The 22,378-nt window shown below is 45.5% G+C and overlaps 1 protein-coding gene across 1 annotated transcript; it reads left to right on the top strand.

The window, feature by feature from the left end:
• The first annotated feature begins 410 nt into the window (after window positions 1-410).
• On the top strand, window positions 411-21,494 carry LOC146209331 (thiol S-methyltransferase TMT1B-like). Its single transcript, XM_084587389.1, has 3 exons — window positions 411-863; window positions 10,947-11,096; window positions 20,552-21,494. The coding sequence occupies exons 1-3, from the start codon at window positions 489-491 to the stop codon at window positions 20,783-20,785; spliced, it is 759 nt and encodes a 252-aa protein (XP_084443515.1). The 5' UTR covers window positions 411-488; the 3' UTR covers window positions 20,786-21,494.
• Window positions 21,495-22,378: the final 884 nt, after the last annotated feature.

The raw sequence follows: 22,378 nt of genomic DNA, 5'->3' as shown, positions 1-22,378 counted from the left end.
TTAAAGCCAGTTGCTGGGCGCTTCGTACATAAGGTTTGTATACACACAGCGTGACGACGAACAAGGACAATAAAACAGCGCTCTTGTGATGTGTCCACCGATTGCCATTTTCGTGTGTCGGGATGTGCGTACGAAGCATCGCTAACAAGTTTGACATGCTCTAGAAATTGGCCCAAGATAACGGAAATGTGAATAGCTGTTTGGAGGACGCACAAATACACAGGTTATGCAGGTCCTTGTCGGCGAAAATTGACTTCTGCTTAACAATTAAAAAAATAACACAGACGATTGTCTGAGCTGATCGCTTTCTCGTCATGGTCATTCTTAAGTGCCATTTGTTGTCGCTGCAAGGCGCGTTTTTCGCGGTTGCTCACGTGCGTGACGCCTTTCTTATCTCTTTTGCAGGGAGCGTCCGTCCTTGTTTCTGTTTTTTCCTCAGGTGTTCTTCCGGTAGCCGCTCTGATTTTTTAGAGGACAACATCGCAGACATGCACAAGTGGCTATACGTGTTGCTCAGCCACGCCCTCCTAATCTGCGGCGGCCTCACCGCACTGCTGTTGACGCCGGCCCTGCTCGCCAGCCACAGGCTCCAGGAGCTCTTCTTCGTCTTCATCTTCAAGCTGTGCCACAAACTCTTCGAAAAAAGCTTCGCGCCTCTGCGGCGTACGGTGATCTCCCGAATGGACCACGTGGTCTCCCACGATCCTGAACTGAGATCGCGCGGTGCTGTGCGCGTGCTGGACGTGGGCGCAGCGTACGGACCCAACTTGCCGTTTGTGCACCGTCCCATCGAATACTGGAAGGTGGAGCCAAACACGGCCTTCGAGGCGGACATCAGGAAAAACGTGAAAGCAAACCCAAAGGTACGCCGGCTTACATTAAAACACTGCAGCATTCTTCTGCCCGACAAAATGTGTAAAGTTACCGCCAGTTTGCTTGCATTGTTTCAACGTATGTAGCGATACATTCCTGGAAATTTTCCTCTATACAAATAGCTTCCTAATCGGCGTGGCGCATAACTAATCTGTTTTTCTTTGCAGGCCCAAAGTGGTTAAGGGATTATAGTGCGCGCTATGTTGACTAGTATTCGACCCATATGGTGTGTTATGGCCGCAGACGGATAAAGTTTACAACGTTCCAAACAAAACGTTGAGGCTGCATCGCAGTTCAAGCAGAAATTTCCAGCTGCTTAATCGTTTCTGTGAAAAACAAAATGAAGTTTCGAGGATAAAGTAAAATTTACTCAGCGTTTAGCTCTGTTTACAGCCCTTAAGTGCATCTGAGCTGTGGTCCGCTTAGCACTGAGTAGGACAAACATTCTTTGGGATTTCGTACAGTGGTCAAGAGTATATGCTATCTTCTATAATTATGTGTCCTAGCGTTACAGAGGCATTTATTTCTCTTCATGTCAACTTGAGGGATCAAATTTCTCTCTTTCAGTAAATAGCAGCTCTTATTCTTTAATTTTGGTTGATTCGCTTCTTAAGACGTTCGAAGCAGAAGTTCACGCAACTAAAGACACTGCTATACTATAGTAGCGGCGCAGCCGTCGGCTACACTGCTACAAAGAAACGTTTTTGGCCTTTGTGTTACATGTCACCAGGTTTAGCTAATAGAATTATTAACTTCACTTGATTTAAATCTATCTTAGAGCACTGAATTATAGTTTTAACAAAATCTGTGGATTTTAGTCCATGACATTTTCTGTACATGACCTATACGAAGCGCGACAGTCGTTTTAATCACAGGGATGCACAAAGTTTACATTGTGTTCACAATGACAGTGTTTGCAGACGTCGCCTGCCATCAGAAAAACGAGAATATATTGTTGAAAAATTATGTTTTAAGCTGTTCATACGTGTTTATCGTCTCCGCAGCTGGGTATTCGTAAATTTAGGTTTGGAGCTTTGGAATGAAGCAGAAAAAATTGTCGAAGAACAATTTTTGGCATTCGCTTCTTGTTTAGTTCTTACTCCTCCTTTGAGAATTTGCAGGTCTACATATGCTCCTTCGCCTTTTCACTGAGTCAAAACAGCCAAGTTTTGAGAATCATGCAGGAACGACAGCACTCCATTTTTTGGGCCCGGTATACAGCCTGGATGTCAGTCAACTTTCCGGTGGAAACAAAGCTTATCCTAGAATAACAACTACAATTTTCTCGAAGCTTAGCGCACTTTGCAAAGCAGACTAAAACAATGCACACGGTACTATTTATTGAATAATGGTAGCTGTTATATAATGTTGTTCTTCACACGGGTGAGATGTGGTTTGTCTGGCGGTGGCCCCGCAAGGAGGGCTTCAGATGCTCTGGTAGCGGTCAACCACTGACTGGCCCGTCAGCGCAGCTGTTTAGTCTATGACCCCGTTTCCAAACATTTTATCCCGGAAAAGCCGAGTACTAAGTTAAGGGAAATTTTGCAGCCATTAGGTACCCAGAGGCCGCAGGGATCGAACCTGCTATCTTTCGAATGCGAGCGGAGCGTTCTATCACAAAGCCACCGCTTCGGACTTAGAAGCAGTGGCAGGGCAGTCGCAATGGCTAGAAATAAAATTAAGTCATTGTTTGTTCGTGTAGGCAAGGAGACCTTTCATAAAGGAGCCAATGACGACACAGGTGACAACAGCAGCAAATTTCCGCAGTCCTACACTACGGCGTCTCTCATAGCCTGAGCCTCTTTGGGACGTTAAACCCCCTACACCTAACCAAACCAAATAGAAAGCGTGGCGAGAAAAAGAAGAAAGCATGCAACGTGCCTCTCTTCAGTGCCAATAGCACGCAATGCCTCCCCCAGAGATATGTGCCCTGAGCCAAGGGAGAAGAGGAAGAAGAAGCGCACATTGGCGTTGCCGCAGAAGTCATTATCATCTAACGCAAAGCATTGACAACTAATGTAATAAATGGCCATCTAAACAATTACCTATTGCAGTACCCACGACACGTAAGCATTTCACAAATGCCCTAAAGCAATGAAAAAGCAGCAAAACCATGTTTATTCACAGGCACTCCATTGGAGGTTTTGAGTACGAATTCAAGATTTCACATCAATATTTACCGATAAATTGATTGCAATTGGTTTGGCCTTTCAATCCGTTTCTTGAAATATTATTCACGTAATTGTGCTCCTTGACTTCCTGTCAGTCTTAGCAGCACTGGAAAGCTCGAAGAGACATATTTTGAGGCAATATCGTATATTTTGCTTTTCCTTCGCAAAAGGAGCGTTTTAAGTGGATTCCGGGGTACTTCCAATATAATGGCCAAATACTTAGCGAATTCAACTGTCAATGGGGCCATTGTCAGTGTTGTACTTAACATATTTTCTAAATATATCCCGTTTTGAACGGTTCCAATTAGTGCACTGCTTGAGCTATGAAACCCTCATTGCGACTGTGTATTCTGAGCATTTAAATTTCCATTGGAGTATCCGGTATAGCAGCCGGAGTCAATTTTAGGTCTCCATGGCACTCCTACGTTGTAGAATTTCCTGCCTCTATCTTTATTTAGGTCATTCTGGATTCACGGCGTCGAATCTTGGTGCTTTATACGATGACGTGGACACTATTGAGCAATTCATCCTCTCCTCTTGCAGGTGTGTTCCACAGAAAAGGAATAATTTGAAAATTCTTCTTGCTAGCTTAGGATTACAGTTTACAATTCTTGTCCGCGTCTGCATGGGTGCAACCGTAAAAGGGCCGGCATGCCATGAAATCTCGTGTGAGGTATTCCTTAGCTATATTATTGCGACCAGAAAATTTCTTCTTTAGCGCTTCTGTATCTCGAAAATATTTACAAATTTATTTGATTTTATTATTTCTGTTTTCAATAATTGATTGCTGTCCCCGTTAAATCAAAATTTTCAAACCGCTTTAGCAACACTAATTTCTAATTGATTAGCTATATTATGCAGTCTGAGGTGGGATCATGTATTCAATTCTTGCACATGCCTGAACATTGGCCATTCCTTGCTGTGGGTCGGTGCCATATGTACATACAGAGGCAAGAAGAAGAAGAATTTCAAAAACGCCTTGTCTAATAATTCATTACTTTTATTTTCCTTTTCATTTTTTTTTCAAATTCTAGTTAAACATCCATATTTATCTGAATACTCAAGACCTTGAACATATATATTTATAATCTACAATGCACCCTGGCCAATCCCCCACCGTGCATATGTGCCATTTTGTCTGAGGTCATCATCATCATCATCATATCTGCCCTCCATTCTTGGCCGATCCCCCTGTGTGGGTATGTGCCATCAGATTAGCGGAGAACAACAACAGCGACCCACTGTGCTTGATGCCTCTCTGCCCCCTTGCACCGAAGTCTCCGGACATAGTCCAAAATGTGTGCCGCCATGACAGCCTCCGAGACTTGGCCGGCTACGACGGAGAACGTCATCTCCATGGAGTTGGATGCGAGTCTCCTCTTCACCGGCGTACATAAGGAGCCGTCTTTTCCCCCGGGAGCCAGAGCGCGTGTGATTTCCGGTCTGAAGAAGAACAGGATCAGCCGCCAAGACTGCGATGTCGTTTTCCAGACTACGGATGGTAAGGAGGTTTGGGCACATCGATTCGTCCTGGCAGCCACCTACCCTGGCTGCCGCACTCTCTTCAGCGCTGCCATCGAGGCGCTTACCAGCGGCAAGGCACAGGAGCGGCAAGAGTGGGCGCCTCCCATCCGAGTGATATTAACCAATCTGGCAAGTGACATGCTCGAGCTGCTCATCGACTTCGCCTATTTTACGCCCCTGCACGAACACGTAGGGCTGCACAACGTCGAGAGGGTGCTCGAGCTGGCCGAGAGGCACCAGATAAGCAAAATTATTCAGCACTGCATCAACATGCTGGGCCGGAACTTGGATTCCGACTCTTGCATTTGGATCTACCACCTTGCTGTTAGAAAGGGATACGAATCGCTCATTGCAGAAGCGTTTCTCTATGTGGTTCGCAATTTTCACGAAGTGTGGCAGAGCAGCGTCCAGTTTCAGTCACTTAAGCCCAGCGAGATGCGCGCCATCCTATCACACAACGAGCTGCATGCGCCCAACGAAGTGGATGACACATTCACCGCTATCTTGAAGTGGATATCTGTGGACGCGGACGGGCGGAGGAAATACTTAGCCCACTTCCTGCCCCTCGTGCGATTCGTGAATTGCAGTGTGAGAGACTGGGAGAAATTGGTCATGAATCCAGCTGTCCAAGAAATCAGCGAATGTCTGAAAGTACTGAGAGTGATCCACGAGACGCTGTACAGGCAGTCGTTGACAGTGGGCGAGTCTGCAGGAGTGGACCTGTCAGGAAAGACGTGGCTGATTCCACGCATGCCCAAGGAGATTGTCTTCCTATTCGGCGGCCGCACCAATGAAGGCCCAGAGAACAAAATGTACACTTTCAACTGCCGCACTTCGAAGTGGAAAATGTTGGGCGATCAGCCCACCGAACCCAGGTATCACCATTGCATGGCTGTACTCAACTCGTGCATCTATGTCTTAGGTGGTTCGAAAAACGACCGCCTAGGTTTGAACTCTGTCGTGTGTTTCGACTTGGACCGCAAGCAATGGACCCATAAGGCGGGTATGCACTTCTCCCGGATGAACTTCTGCGTAGCTGTACTCCAGGGTGTACTCTATGCCCTAGGGGGCCGAGACGGTTACAAGGACACCGATACTGTCGAGCGCTACGATGCCAAGAAGAACAGGTGGTCACTGGTGGCCTCCATGAGCAGCACTCGCCACTCATTTGCTGCTGCAGTGGCACGAGGACGCATTTACATCCTCGGTGGAAAAAGCGGCTTCCTTGACTGGAGTACTGTGGAGTGCTACGATCCTTCGGCAAACGCTTGGACCATGGTAAGCGAAATGTCAACAGCCCGTTGCTACCACCAGGCAGTCGCCTACAGAGAAATGATCTACGTCATTGGTGGCTGCATCAATTTTTCTTGGACAACCTCGATGGAACAGTTCGATCTAAGGAGAAGCCGCTGGATAGAACTCCCCAGTATGTCCAGCCCGAAAGGATTATTCACCGCCGTACTGCTAGACGGAGACATCTACGTAATCATGGGAGGAAAGAAGGGGCCCTGGTGCATGATGGAGCGGTACGACATGAAGGAAGGAAAATGGCATCCTATCGAAGATTCTTTTTACGCCTTCGATGGCTCTGTGTGCGTTGTGCACAATGTGGAACATCCAGAATTATGGCTGTGACAAATTTATCGCGTCCATACCAGCTCATCAACGCAGGGCACGCTTCGCCATTGGCCCGCACATTGTCTTATAACCACAGCGAATACTTAAGAAAGTAGTCGAACTGAGGCAGGTGCTACTAAATTCTAGATACACTAGTTCATTGCCACTGCGGTTTTTATCTGGAACCAGAATTGTGTTTCTGATCACTGATCTGAAAAATTAATGAAGTAAATAATCAGCTTTTGCTGCCTTTAACAGCCATTACTTGCCGTTCTCTCTTTGTACCTCTCGTGCGTGGCCTGGACAGCGAAATGTGGAGCCCTGGTGCAGGCCGCGAGTGCTGGAAAATGAACGACAGTGTGCAGGACTTTTCCGATTGAAAACAGGCCCACACATGATCGTCTGCCGCGAGGCGGACTTATGGGTGGCTGATGGTGGAACGAATCCCCTTTTTTAAGCATTTCGTCCCAGATGAGCCTAGCACGATGCCAGGGGAAATCTTGCAGGAATTGAAGACCCGATGAATACCAATTAGCACCCGGCATCAAGCCTTATACCTACCGAAAGTTAGGGGAATGCTCTCTACCACATGGACAGTGCTTCCGTAAAAGCGTATTGCCGGTCCCCAAAAACTGCAGCAATGGATATGCCAGGTACATTACGCAAAAATAAAACACAACCTTACGTTTTGCTCGAGCATGACGCGCAGTACAGAAACTGAAATGTAATATTAATAAAATAGTTTTATGCATTAAAATTGGTTACTGTAAAGAACGTAGTACATCGGTGGCATCCGTCGCACCATCTTTGTGACGTTGAATAAGTTAACTTGAAAAATCGGTGCGACGTAAATCCGTAAAAAAGACTTAAAATAATGTTTAAAGGCGATTTAAGCATGTTTAAAGCTCCATCCCGGCCGTTGGCGTGCTTGCCTCACTGCCCAACAGACGACGCACCATGTCAAAATAGCTTTTCGACTCTCTTCTGCGAAAATTGTGCAGGCTGGTGAGAGCAATTTTTACTCGATTTCGAAAAATCTAGGCTAGTACCGATGTTGAATCACTTATCAGATAACGTAGACGATATTTTGCTATTTTGTGAAAGTTATTTCAGCTCGAATGGGGTAGTAGATTTTGCATAGGAATTTTTTAAATCCCAGCCCCCAAATATTCAACACCCTGCACAGTGTACCCCAACCACGCAGTAAAATAGACAGGAGTGCCGATTCCGCTCTTTGGAAGGGCGAAATTTTGCTACGTCGGAAAAAGCTTGGTGGCGGATCTGATAGATGGCGCTAGTATTTATCACCGACTCTGCTAGCGTGCCGCCGCGCCTCCACTCCGGCGGTGCCGTGCTGCCGCCGCGTCTGTCGTCTGCTTCTTGTCGCTGCACTGCGTATCGCCTGCATAGCTGCGGGGATATGTATCGCCTGCATCGCCGTGGGGAAGATATCCCTTGAAATCGTGTTGTCTGCATCTTCGAGCTGCACTGAGGTGTCACCTGTTGCCGGCCTCATCGCTGCCTCATATATATATATATATATATATATATATATATATATATATATATATATATATATATATATATATATATATATATATATATATATATATATATATATATATATATATATATATGAAGAAAAGAAGCCAACAGTCGGCGAGGCCAAGGAAAGCATTGGGGATTGTAGTTTGTCTTTTTTATTTTTTACTTGATAATCACATGAATTAGTAATGTAATGTGTTTAGAGGAAAGAGAAACATACACAAAGTAGCAGGAAAATTAACGTGCCGATGGCGGGAACCGAACCCATGACCTCCGAATATCGCTTCCGGTGCTCTTCCAACTGAGCTACATCAGCCGCTGTCCGCCCTGCTACTTTCTTGGGTAGTAATGTTGGCTGCATACCAACCTTGAGAGTGTTCACCAGCGCCACCCTCAACTATAGCGGGGGACGTCGAACGTCCTGTGTTACCGCCAGCGTCACGTAGAGCGTGATCAAGAGCGAGGGCGAAAGCTGTGCTAGAACCCTCTTACGCTACCTATGGCTTCAAGACTGCTTCAAGACTAACACACACATATATATATATATATATATATATATATATATATATATATATATATATATATATATATATATATATATATATATATATATATATATATATATATATATATATATATATATATATTATAGTCCCGTTACGCTCATCTGCTTCATACAGCTCACCAATTTTTTCCCCCAATTCGGATCACTCAACAGCTTTCGGTTCTTAATTTTTCTGAAATATGGTGGGAATTGCGCCCTTGACAAGGTGAGCCCGTTTTTTTTTTCATTAATTAATACGTTTCCTTTATAGCTGCTGTAGTAGTTTAGATAATTAAATTCATCTCTGAAATGCCGCGCACACACCCTTTGCTTTTGCGTTAATTCCTGGCCAATCTGTGGAATGTTTTGCTTCCACTGCTCAAAAAGCTTTGAATCAGTTGGCGGCCGAAACAAGGGGATTTTTTCGTTATCTTTGCTGTGCCCTGAATTACATCCAACGATGAAACACTTCATCGCCTACCCTACCATCCGCATATAAGAAAAAGAAGCAGTGCACAGTATGCGCTCCTCACACGTATGTCTTGCTGTGTACCGTTTGGTCTGCGTACTGGTGATCTCGCTGCCTAGTTTGTCGTCTGCATGTCCCTGTCGACTCATTTTCAAGGGAATACGCAGACGACAAAAAAAAAAAAAGAGAAAACATTGACGGAGCTTTATCTTAAAGATTTACTTTAAAAAAGATGCAGGTTGGTGACGACCACGATTTCAATTGTGCGTGTTCAGGCTAGCAGACGACGCGCAAAGCCACCCTCCGTCTGCTCTCCGCTCGTTGTACGCAACGCCCCCGCGGTCGCCTGGATTATAGTGAAGATTCTAGTTCACTATAGCCTGGATCGAGCTCGGGTGCATTTCGTTTCGCAACACTGTTGACAGGTGGCGCGCATATTTGTCTCTTTCTGCAAGGAGGATTGGGGAGGAGAAAAGTGGGACCAAACCCGCGTCCGCGAGGAAAGGGGAAGTGGAGGTAGAGAGTACAGAGGGAAGCTGAGCGCCGGACGCGGGCTTGGCGTTCGTGTAGCAAAAACGGCCTACGCCGAATGTATTGCAGCGGATCATAGTGGGCGCTCCTGTCTTATCTTACTCCGGGGTCCCGGGTATCGTATAGCGCATGCGCAGTGCGCGTCACGATATTTTTCGCGTGCGCTATTCCTCTGCGTGTGTCTGTGTACGCTATAATAAGTCTCTATTAAATCCGTGTGACATATCGGTTTTACAAGTACGAAAAGGAATTCCTTTTGGACCTTCTCATGCTTCTTGGCCTCCATAGCTCATGGAAAACACACACAATTGAACACTTCTGAGGTTGTTCGCAGATATTTGCCAGAGCATTTTATTGAAGGTGCTGTAGGCCTGAGGGAAGTGTATTGGGTGCTGCACGACCGGCCAACGTGGATGGCTTGAAGAACGTTGCTGATGGCGCACTTTATGCCTTCTGTACGTTATGAAAATGTAATAAAGAGAACAAAAGCCCCGGTTGCGTGCTCGGCTCTCAATGTGACGAACTAGAGAGCAATTCTGGATTCGTTCAGAAGAATTTTGATTTCTTTGTTTTCTTGTCAATCACAACATAAGCCCAAACTAGCTGCACGTGCACAGTAGAGCTAACGCTCAAGAACGCGAAATGATGCCTTGATTGTTATTCTGACATAAGGGATAGTTGCACAGGCATGGAACGTCTTGTTCCTCTTTATAGGTTTCATATCATGAGCTAGCGATATTGGAAAATGAAGGAGCTGCATAACTAGTGCGGATTGAATCATGGTCGATTGCTTTTATTTCGCTTTTCAGTCAACCCTCAGGGTCGTCACCCTATCCTCTCTTCTGTCAACAAACTGTTTCCAGTGTACTGGCCCTTTAGACAACATTCAGAATCTAACGTGAAGCATCTGCAGCATAGCACATGTTGAAGCTGTCTACTGATATGGCGTAGCTGTTCAACCCAGGTCTTGAAATCAACTGGAGGGCAGCTTCTTCAGGCGAATCCAAGAAGTCGGATAGTAATGCCAATGATAAAAAATGTTGTTCTGCTTTTCCCGTGGCAGCACGTATTACATATTGCTTTGAAAAATGTCCTAGAAGGCTTTCGCGATTTCAGAAGAAGCATATTTATTTGCAGACGTTAAACGAAACATACCACGGAATTTCCGAGCAATTCTGCGAAAGTGCTTTTCGACGTTCATCTTTTTCGCCTACTCTGTTACAGTACTGTTCCAATGAATATATCCGCAGATTATCCCTCGGCTACGTTTACTTGTTGCTTGTATGTTTGTTATATGGGAGGCTCAATTGCTTTTTGGGAGCGTAGAGCAAATCCGAAGCGACGCTTTGGTTCCTATCGGAAACTTTAACCGTTTATATCGATGAGCGCATAACAGTATTTTACAGTTGTTCGTAGGTGCCTCATAAACTATTTTCAAAAACGCATCCCACAGCTTTTTACTGGTGTTTTAAACTAATAGCAAATAGCGCAGAATTAAGTTTAAGAGCAGGGTTTTGCTGCTCATCGGAAGCTTAGACCATTTTTACCAACATGGTGGATAATATTTTTGGCAACAAAAACCACAATGGCCATACATTTAACAGTGTTGGCCTAGAAAGATTGACTTGTCAGGGGCCCCTAAATATGGTCTTAAAGAATCCCACATTTTCAGGTGCAAATGGCGCGTTCAATCTGTGGATACGGAGAAGACATGAGCATGCTTCCCGATGGCCACTTCGACGTCGTGCTGCTCACCTACGTACTCTGCTCTGCCAAGGACGGCCAGAAAATGCTCAGCGAATGCAGACGGGTTCTCGTAAAGGTAAGGCATCCTAACTCAGTGAACAAGTGCATTTTGCATCGCGTAAACACTGCACTTTAGATTTTGCCCTTCGGCAAAGGAACTTACTGGTGCCTCGCACATATGGCTGCGTAAGAAAGGACGCCAGTGATGTGTTTAGTTCTGTTGTCAGCTGTGTATTGTGATCTGAGAGCGAACAGTTGTATCGTACTTTCACGTATTAACTTTAGAAGCAGAACCCATTTATATCACTCTAAGGTAGTGGACGTCGAGCCAACGTTATATGAGCGGTGCGTTCGATAACATGGTAACAAGGCAGGTACAAACTACAAACGAGCTTCCATTATATTAATCTCAATAACGGTAAAGAACATAAAGCAACGAACAATTGGGTCTAATCCAAGACATACGCCTTGTATCAGTAGCGGTTAGAATTTTATTACCAAACAATGCAAACATTGCCCGTAATATATATGACGAAAAAGAGAGGCAGCATGTCAATTAAAGAAATATAATTTTAACCAGGTAGCTTTAAATACTCCGTTCATCGAAAATCCAGCGTCATCATTTGCAGCGAGAAATCACGAGCATGGCGCTGGCAGGCGGCAGCTGGCAGCTGACATGGCTGCACACTGACAGGCGGTAGATTTTGTTTATTATTCCAGAGGTTTGCCATCAGACAGAGTGAAAAGGGAGCGGTGAATAGGAGGAAGCTAGAAGAAAAAGTGCGAACAGGTCTTCATTAAATAATTACACAGGTTGCCAATAAACTGATTGTTTTGCGTCCACCTCCTGCAATCACAGTCAAGATCCCACCGCAGGCCTAATTTCCGTTGGTAGCACTGTCTCACGGATGCCGTAGCTGAGCAGGTCCACAATAGATGCTTCGCATCCCACAGTTCCGGTGAAGCGCCACAATGCGGACACTTTTTGGTCACTTGTAAGCGTTGGTCACGCCACCGATGAGACGCAGAAGGAGTCAGAGCCGCTTCTGCCCGAATCCGGCGCACAGATACCTCCTCCTTCCGAGTGAGATTACCGTGGGGGGGGGGGGGGGGAGGGTACGAACACGGAGGAATTAAAGCTCGTGTTTGTTGGCGCAATGATGCTTTCTCGGAAACATGGGGCATTAGCGGATCTGGGGGAAGCGGGGAAGGTGGCGGGATGTCGGGTGTGTCAATGTGTGTCATTTCATCTACATGGACATTATGTAGATCATGAACATGGCCGCGAATCCAGTGTATAAGCACAGGACAAGTATTTTTACAGAGATGGTGAATGAATTGTGTAATTTTGAATGTGCGTCGAACAGCCTTAAGCTTTTTAAGGGAGGCTAGAGTGTCAGTTTAACTATGAACAGTGTCAAATGTGGGTTCGAGTGGGAGGGAACTAATTGCTTCGTTATCGCCTGAAGCTCCACCGCAAGGGGGGTGCATGTATCCCCGCCATACGTTGCGCGAGAGTTAAGATGAGGATGGAAGGGACTGTACACAGCGGTAACTATCTGCAGAGCAGTGAGTGATGCATCGGTGTATATTATGCACCCTGGAGGCAAATGCGCGGCTGATATCGGTGGCGAAACAGTGGAGCGACTGTCTGTGAGATGACAGTACGACCAAGGAGGAAAGTTGTGTAAGCGATGCAGCTGAATCAACATTTTTCGTGTTCTGCTTGTCCCACACTGGTCGATCAGTTCAGTTAATGTAATAAGTTGAGCATACTTTTTTAGAACAGCTATATGTGTAAGACAAGGGAGACAGGTTATGGCGCGCATAGCCTCGCGATTGATAGCTTCAAGGGATTCCCTCTGACTACGGGTGAGGCGTTAAAATTGTGCCTGGTACACTATCCGCCGATAAAGATGGAGCGCACACGCTGACGAGCAGTATCAGAACGCGCTCCGCCTGAGCGCATAGCTATACAATGAATCAGATCAATTGAAGCGTGAGCTAATTTATTGTCGGGTTTAGCCAAGGGGTTACACTCATAGGAAGATATACACTGTGGCTGCACAGCAACCATAGTTCTGCATAAAGAAACAAAACTCCCATAAAGAAAGGTGTTAGGCAAGGAGACACGATCTCCCCAGTACTATTCACAGCTTGCTTAGAGGAAGTATTCAGAGACTTGGAATGGAAGCAGTTAGGGATAAGAGTAGATGGAGAATACCTCAGTAATCTGCGATTTGCTGATGACATTGCCTTGCTAAGTAACTCGGGGGATCAACTGCAAATAATGAATGATAACCTAGACAGGAAAAGCAGAAAGGTAGGCTTGAAAATCAATATGCAGAACACTAAGGTAATGTTCAACAGCCTCGGGAAGGAACAGCAGTTTACGTTAAGTACGGAAGCACTGGAAGTAGTAGGCGATTATGTCTACTTAGGACAACGAGCATTCTGGATAACGAGCATTTGATTCCAACCACCATGACAAGCGAGCTGCTAGAATGTGTTCGTAAAGTTTACAGATAGTAGGTGTAAATGAAATAGAGCGGAGGGTCGTAGAGAAACTGGCGATTGACCTGATTTTGGTATTGGCACAACAATAGAATGTTTCCACTCTCCCGGAATTACTCCAGAATGCCACACTTCATTTAATGTATCAAGCAGAAACCCTAAAGCCACCCTTCCAAATTGAGAAACGAGGAATTAGGTATGCCATCGTGTCCGGGGACAGTGTTTGTCTTGAGGCGGTCTATGGGGGCAAGCAATTCTGCAATAGTGAAGTCTGTAGTAATGTCATCAGGGTGCTCAGCAATTGATAACAACGGAGGAGGAGTAGGAATACAATCATGGTTTGGGAAAAACTGGTGGGCTGCTTGTTGTGAAAATGAAGCTTCATCCACATTCAGGGCTAGGCAAATGCTTTCGGTGTAGTCAGCTACTTGAGAAGGGTGTTCCATGGCGTGAAATACCCGCCAAAGATGCCGATTGCCCTGGGTATACAGGAGAGGCCTTCACACCATGTAGACCAGCGTTCCCTGCTAAGTCGCATTGAATAGCGCCGCTCGTGTGCAGTAGCTCGATGAAGAACGGGAATAGCTGAAGGGTCATCGGGGTTACGAGAAGTGTAACGATCTGCTTGGCGATGAAGAACCCAGAGATTTAAAAGGTGCATATCCTGGTTCGGATCATTCTCATTTACAGTAGAGGAGAATGTGTGAGCGGTCAAAACAGATGAAAGAGTAGAGAGAGAGCGGTAGATATATTCAATGCATACAATCGATTATTCAAGCGAACAGCGTCCCAAGATGTGAAACGAACGCTGCGGCACATTTTCGGCAGACGAGAAGTTGTAATATAGATTAAGATAGGGCTGGTGGGCGCTCCTCCAAGTATCTGGTTCAACATCCCAACGAGGGTTGCCGGGGCCTAACCACCATGACAAGTCAGGTGAATATGGGCCACCCCGTGGGCGCGTTGCTGTTTGCGGTCTACTTAGAAGGTAGAATGAATAATCTAGAAAGGTGTCATAAATGTGAGCTCGTCGGGAGAAATCCATACGGTGACCCCAAGAAGTGTGAGTGCCACTGATGCCTCCGCAAATTAAAAGGGGGGTACCCGAGTAGCTATTGCGGAAGAAACGAATCCAACCAAGGTTGGGAGATGTTCATAGACGACCATAAAAAGACACTAGAATCAGCGGTGTATGTGCAGGTTTAACGAGAAGGCCAAGACCTCTTGCCGAGTGTTGAACCACCGTGAAAGATCGATTGGTGTATGGGGGACACAATTATTAATATAAATTTCAGCTTTACCTGGATGAAGAGGGGAAGCTGTGCACCGGTGGCCAGGAGAAGGGTGCGCGCAGAAACCAGAGACGATGAAGTGTATTGTGTTCTTGAAGAAGGAAGGCCCAGCCTTGAGTTTGCTGTCGCGCAGGCGGATATTCACTCTTATAAGGAAAACCTCTACAGTTCCATTGCACCACCAGAGATGATGCACTATCTATGACGAGGACGAAGCGCGTCAATTATCATGGCGATCAACTGCTTCATGAGCGCCAAAATGTTATTCATTATTGAAGTGTGCACATTGACTGGGGCGTTGCTGACAAGATATGGCTTATTGGTTTGCGGAGGTGCTTTGCTAGGTGGTTGCGCCCTTATAACCCTTCGAGTTAACTGTGAGCGGCGTTGCTATCGGCGCTTAGTAAGTTCTTCTAAATGACGACGAGTCTCTGCGGTGGCATTAAAAAAGAGCGATGTCGTCATCTGCGATGTCTGTGGGTTACGTGACGTTACGTTTGGCAAGAGCTGCCAAGTCGGTACTCTGCTTTCATATGGGAGGGTTATGACAGAATCCGCCTGTGCGGGTGCTTGAATTCCGAGAGGTCATTCCTAGGCAATGCAGGCACGTTCATATACCTTGGTTAGAACGGGGATTTATATCTGACCTGATAGCCTACTGTACGCTATCGCGTCATACCCATAAACGTGGAGCTTAAGGGTCCTTCATAATGCTTTTTGCTCGAATTTGAACATTGTTTTCGTATCGTAGTATCGGTGTATTTCCTTGAAGTCTGGCGGCAAGATATCTCGAAAGGCTATTGCATTACAACAGAAAATAAACAATCGGACAGGGTTGAAGCTATATAGGCACGTAGGCCACACCGTACCATTTCACTTTGCACTGCAATAATGACTAGTAACCAGACACAAAAATTATTCAACGTGAAAGGCAAAACTAACCAAGGACATATGATTCTGATTGTTTGAAGGAAAGGGAAGGAATATATTCACAATTTTCATTTGATGACCGTCAAGTATATTTCCCAAAAAGACGCCGCTGCAGCAACCAGTGGGCTTGGAAAAAGTAATGACAAATAAGGTAGTTGAATTTACGAAACCCTGTAGGTATCCCCAATCTTTGCTGAATGCAACAAGATGGTCGGCACTCTCGAGAAGCATTCGGCACACAAAAAAAAAAACACTTTTGGATTCACGCGCGCTGTACGAAAAATGATCTCCCCGGAAGCTGTCACTAGAAAAAGCAATTAATTTGAAAATGATTTACCGGCGGTGGCAGGATGAGGCAATTATGAGATCACGCAAGAACATCAACAGTGGTTGTAGATATTGCATGTAACCAAGACAGTCAGTTCAGTTCAGTTCAGTCGTTCAGTCGTGTCCGACTCTTCGTGACCCTATGGACCATTTCACGCCACGCTTTCCGGTCTCTCACTATCTTCCTAACATCACATAACTTCATCTGCAGTGCCTCGAGGATGCCATCTAACCATCGCGCTCGCTGCCTACCCCTTCTCCGGCGACAGTCAAACTTTCCCAACATCAAATCTTTCTCCAGCAACTCCTCTCTTCTCATCAGATGACCAAAGTAGCTGAGCTTTAACTTTATAATTTGACCCTCCAATGAGCAGTCAGGGTTTATGGTCGACAATATCGACTGATTTAACCTTCTGGCAGTCCAAGGAACTCTCAAGAGTCTTCGCCAGCACCACAATTCAAACGCGTCAATTCTTCGGCGGTCAGCCTTTTTCACAGTCCAACTCTCGCATCCATACATCACAACTGGAAAGACCATAGCACGAGTTATACGGATCTTGGTTGGCAGACTAATGTCTCTGCTCTTTACTAGGCGGTCAAGGCTAACCATTGCTCTCTTTCCCAGAAGCAGGCGTCTCCTAATTTCATGGCTGCAGTCTCCTTCTGAGGTAATCTTGGAGCCCAAGAAGAGAAAATCTGTCACAGCTTCCACTTATTGTCTCTTGATGCTCCAGGACTTGATAGGGCAAGACGCCATGATCTTCGTCTTTTTGATGTTCAGTGTAAGCCCAAACTTCTCACTCTCTTCTTGTACGCGCATCAGAAGTCTCTTGAGTTCCACTTCACTTTCTGCCATTAAAGTGGTATCATCCGCATATCTAAGGTTGTTGATACTCAAATTAAAAATACTAATGGTCATACTGAATTACATAAAGATACCGAAAAGGTATTCTCAATGGCAACAAGAAACATCACATCAGACCTGCAAAAAGCGCTTCCGTTGCGCTCGGTGAACTCTTACAACAGACTCTGGGATTAGTTGCCAGTGCGGCATCCGTGCGCAGGCGAATAATTACACAAAGAACAAAAACAGTATTTCATTCACTCTGCACTACTGGGCTTGTATTTCGCTTCTTCCTTGGTACACTGCTCCAGCGCTCTAGACTTCCAGTATTACGCTATCAAAAAGACTAAAGACAGAGCTTCAAGCATGCATATTCTTGAGGGCCGGCATGTCGAAGGGAGAACTATTTTGAAAAAAAAAATGGCACGTACATTTATTACAGTTTAGATATGATAATTCAAAGAAGACAAACTCAAAACACTGGAGCCTGTCAACATTGCGTCCAACGGCGCTGGGATGGCCGCCATATCCATGCTCATGCTGAAGCAACATTCTTGTTTTTTCTTTGAGGTAAGGGGATTATGTCATGGAGAGGAGCAGCGCAATGAAAACACGGCCACAAGACACACGAAAAAAAAAAATCCTGTTTTTTTTAGTGTGTTTTGTGCCCGTGTTTCCATAGCGTTGTTCCTCTCCATGATGCCTCACCGACTGGCCCACACGAAGATATTCATTGAGGTAATTATATAACAAAGACGTAGGGCTTAGCGAGACAGGCTGTTCTGAAGCCAGCCGCCAGGTGTTTTGAAATGTGATAATGTACAGAATTATTAGCAGCTAGAAACTTATCTCTAATGAATATTGCCATGTAGAGTCGGGTGCCGGTACTTTTACAGCCCATGTACTTCAAGTTCGTCCGGTCACAAGTAATGCCTTTGTTACCTCTTGTCTTGAGGACCTAAGAAGCGCACCACAATGAAGTTGAGACACGTAAACCTCAGCAAATGGCGAGTGTAGCTGCTGTGTCTGAACTTTTGGTGAGGCGGCAATGCAAGTTGAACGCTGCGCTTCTGTGAATCGGGGAACATGGAAATCTCCGATCTAATGCATCCCATGACCGGTCTTTTGAGTCATCTAGTATCAGCTGATGAATGAAAAAAAAAATATGAATACCGCGAACATGATGAAAACAACAGATTTAATAAAGGGGTTCTCGGGAATATACAGTCAGAGTGATAGATGTTCAGAGTCGTGAAGAGCAGAGCATTCGGGCCAGGGATTGGGTTTCTGGCGTGCAGCTGCATATTGCGGAAGATGAAGGCTAGAGGCCCAAGGAGAGAAAGTGACAATTCGGTGCGGTAATGTCGTAAAACAATGAATTACTTGCGTACAGCTTTTGCATTATAACAGTTGGTGGTGGTCGTGGTGGTAAAACTTTGATCTCCAACAGATACAGGATAGGCGTCAACCTATCTGCCTACACGATGGCTTGGAGCCCTTGGACCCGGGCGGCGGGTTTGGCCAGTCGGATTACACCTAGCTGAGTCTCGGAGTGCGAGCTCAACAGTATAGTCTCCCAAAATTCTTCCGTTTTTGACTGTTCATTTGTATTTTGTATTTCTGGACACGTCCATATCATATGTACCAGATCCGCCTTATCCTGACAAAGTTCGCACCAATCTAAAAATTGTCCCGAGTACCACTGACTTAGGGTAGCTGGGTTCGGAGAAGTCCTTGTTTGTAAGCGCTTCCAGATGCTTTCTTGGACTTTATTTAGTGTACTATCTGCCGGTGGATATTCTAACCTGTTTAGCCTGTAGTTCTCAGTAATCTGTTTGTAATCCCTGTCTCTTTGCAATCTGTCCCTGCTAAGAGTGTACTGAGGATCAGAGCCTACCCGGAAGGTGAGACCACAGGCAAGCTTATGAGCTCCCTCATTTCCTTGAAACTGGGAGTGGACTAGTGCCCATATTAGACGGGTTATTATGTCATCTTGACATGTTATCGGTATCCTTTCCGCCCGTGGAGAGACCCGAATTCTCTTAATAAAACTGCATATTGCTGCTTTCGAATCATTTATAATTGTAGTCGCCATTGGCCCTGCTATTGCAAGGGCAATGGCCACTTCTTCAGCCGTGTGAGCTAATCTCGTCATAACCGAGCCGCTTATTCTTAGATTTTGTTCACCTGACCATATCGCAACCTTAACATGGTTCTCCTCATTCTCGGCGGCGTCGACATAGACCCCGTCCTCTCTTCCTTGATATATCTTCTGCAGCGTTTCCGCCCTTTTCTTCCTTCTTTCCTGGCGATGCTCTGGATGCATGTACTAAAACCAGACACATATTTAAGCGGAGTTTCCCAACTGTTATATTTCGTGGCCGCGTGGGGACTAAAAATCCCCCCATTGGCACGAAATTTAACAGTTGGGAAACTTCGCCTCAAAAAGTGTCTTGTTTTAGTACGCACTTTTTGAATGCTTATGAATTGTCGCGCCATCTAGAAGCATCAATATATGCTTTTTATTATTGCCGTCATAGCCTTCTGGAAAAGACTCTTTTCCTTTTTTTTACCTTAATTACCTTTACGGAAGTTATGTCTAAGAATTTTTGCCACTGCATCTTTTGAACATATAATAATTTCCCCGGTGATTGTGCATTTATCAAGAGTCTGAATGTTTCCAACTAAACGCAGTTTCTTTTATACACCGCGGGCGCTGCCACTATCCGTATATATCTGAATTTTGACCATAGGCCTCATGGGAAGGTCTCATGGGAGGCCTCATGGGAATTTCGCGACTGGTATTATTAAAGAGCTCTGTACCTCATTGATGACAAAGTGCTGTTTCGCGAACACACGAGCTACCCCGACAGCCTTGTGTCTCATTTCGTATGCACTGGATCCCCGCTTATTGTCGAGGCCGGGAAAACAAGTAAATGTATATATTTCGGTGTGGTGACCCTTGGATTTGGAAATATTTACTTCGAGATGCGCAATATACTACCCACAGCCACGTAGCGATTCTGAATCGCTTATATTTCGCAGTGCTGATTTCCCTTGTATGTTTGCTGAAGAAATGTCAGGTGTAGGAATTATTAGTGCCTCCTCATTCTCTTTTCTCTTTTGTAATTTTTAAAACAATTTTATCTCCAGTTTCTTGTACTTATAAACCAAAGTTATATTCTTCCATGCGACCCAATTCGAAGTCGAATGTGTCTGCCGTTGGCTGCAACACTAGCTGAGAAAGAAGGAATTTTCTGCAGGCATAAGGATTTTTTTTTTCATTCGCAGAGTTATTGTTTCCAAGACGTGGTGGCAAGGCTTTGGAGCTTTGGTCGCGATGTTGGCGACGCGCAGCTATATGTACCAGTTCAATATTCCAGCAAACGAAAAGCGCTAGCAGAAATGAAGCCAAGGGCCCACAGAGGAATGCGCGATAATCAGTGCAGCGCTCAGTATCGCATGACGACCCCTTCCTGCCTTCTTATTTTTCATTCACGCGGCTGCACATTTTATACCAAAGGTGCGCTAAGGGATGAAACACATGCATTTGGCTACGTGCAACTCGTTGCACTCCCATTGGCTTGCGGATTGCTAATTTCCACTTCCCTTTTTGCACCGCAGGGGGGGCTACTGCTGTATTGCGAACATGTGCCACACCCAGTGGGCTCATTGGCCAGGCGCCTGGAGAACATCTTCACACCGTTAACCAAGAACCTCACCTGCGGCTGTCGACTGAACAGGGAGAGCGGCGACCTCATCAAGGCAGCCGGCTTCGCCAGTGTGGAGATGCACAATATTGAGCTGGACATTCCCTTCCCGTTCAGTAACCAAATATATGGCGTCGCCACGGTATGAAACATCGATATCAGAAGGCGAAGATAGCTGTCCCACTTACCAAGGCTTGCTCTGGTTTTCAGAACAAGTTGTGCCGCATGACCATTCTGGCTGCATTATGTAGGTGATGAGTGCTAGACCTACACCTGTTTTATTGCTGAAGAATGCGTGCGTAAAATTCTGCCTGAAAAGCAATTGAGCACGGTGTAACTTTCGCTTACACAGACAGCACCAAGGCGAGGCCATACTCGTATGAACCACATAACTGTTTTCACGCAGCTCTTCTCGTGAAAGTTCCCATCAAAGGTAGCCCACTAACGACTCATATCGCCCTCAGCTATCTACACTACTCAGACCATATGACTGAGTATTTTGAATGCCGCACCAAGCGCTATGATGAACCTTATTGTAAAGCGAATGCCTGCGGCCAGTGCAGAGGTTGTGATCGCCGTCGTATACTGTTAAAAATAACCACTCAATAACCGAAATGTGACGCTTATCGAGATAACCAAAAGTCTTTACAATGTGCCCTGCTTCTCTCGATTGACGTGCTTTGTGTATTATCGCATCCAAGTAAGATGTACGCAATTAGGCCTACATATGGACTGCGGAAAGAAAGTTTATTGATGTCGATGCCTGCTGTGAGCTTCGATATTTTGACGCGCGGTAAAAGGTTATTCCTGATTTCGCCTGCAAGTGAACATGGCGACCATTGAAACTTCAAAAAAATAAAACGCTTCAGATATTGGTTTACAAAACTGCGGTTAATAGAAAAGGTTTCTGAAGTACTGCATTTCTTTTAAATAGGCATATCGATACACCCGCCTACTACTGACGAAATCATCCATTACATGTTTACGGACCGGGCATCTTTAATATTCACCATACTGCGGGAAATACACAATGCGTACGTTTTCCGTGGCCAAAAAATTAAGTTTTCTCATTTTCTTCACAATGCATGATTTTAACGCATAATAATACTGATATTTTTTCAAGTGACCAAGTGAAACATGGGTTAAATTAAATTCAATCACATTCTTCTCCAGTTTAAGCAGATGTAATATTGAAGTGTATAAATGGTTGAACATAGACTACGGAAACGGGCGCGAAAGAGAAGACACAGAGCGCGCGCGCGCGCGTGTGTGTGTGCATGCTTGTGTGCGTGTGTGCACGTGTGTGTGCGCGCGTGTGTGTGCGTGTGTGCGCGTGTGTGTGCATGCGTGTGTGCGTGTGTGTGTGTGTATGTGTGCGCGTGTAATCTTTATGGTACGCACTTGATGATGATGAAAACATTTATTTACATATCATTAAGGGAAGGCTGGTCGGGTCCCTAGTCCGGGACACCGCTGGTAAAAGCCGCTGCCCGCGCTCTTTCGACGAGGGCTCGTTGTTCCTCGAGGTGCGAGCTGGACAGGGCCGCCTCCCAGCCTTACCACGTTGGCTGATTTATTATGTCAATACTTGTATTTTGTTAAATTCTCACACCAAATGCGCGTCTAGCTCAACGATTTCAGTTCCTGCAAAGCGTCCGAGAAGCAATTCTCAATTTCTATAGCATCGACCTCGCCTCCTACACGATGCTAAAGGAGATGGATCGTATCACGGCGGACTTAA

Source organism: Amblyomma maculatum, chromosome 1 (assembly GCF_055883805.1).
Source record: "Amblyomma maculatum isolate TAMU_Amacu chromosome 1, ASM5588380v1, whole genome shotgun sequence".
NCBI classification, from domain to species: Eukaryota; Metazoa; Arthropoda; class Arachnida; order Ixodida; family Ixodidae; genus Amblyomma; species Amblyomma maculatum.
The sequence above is the reverse complement of the archived record's forward strand: the minus strand, read 5'-3'. Positions and strand labels throughout refer to the sequence as shown.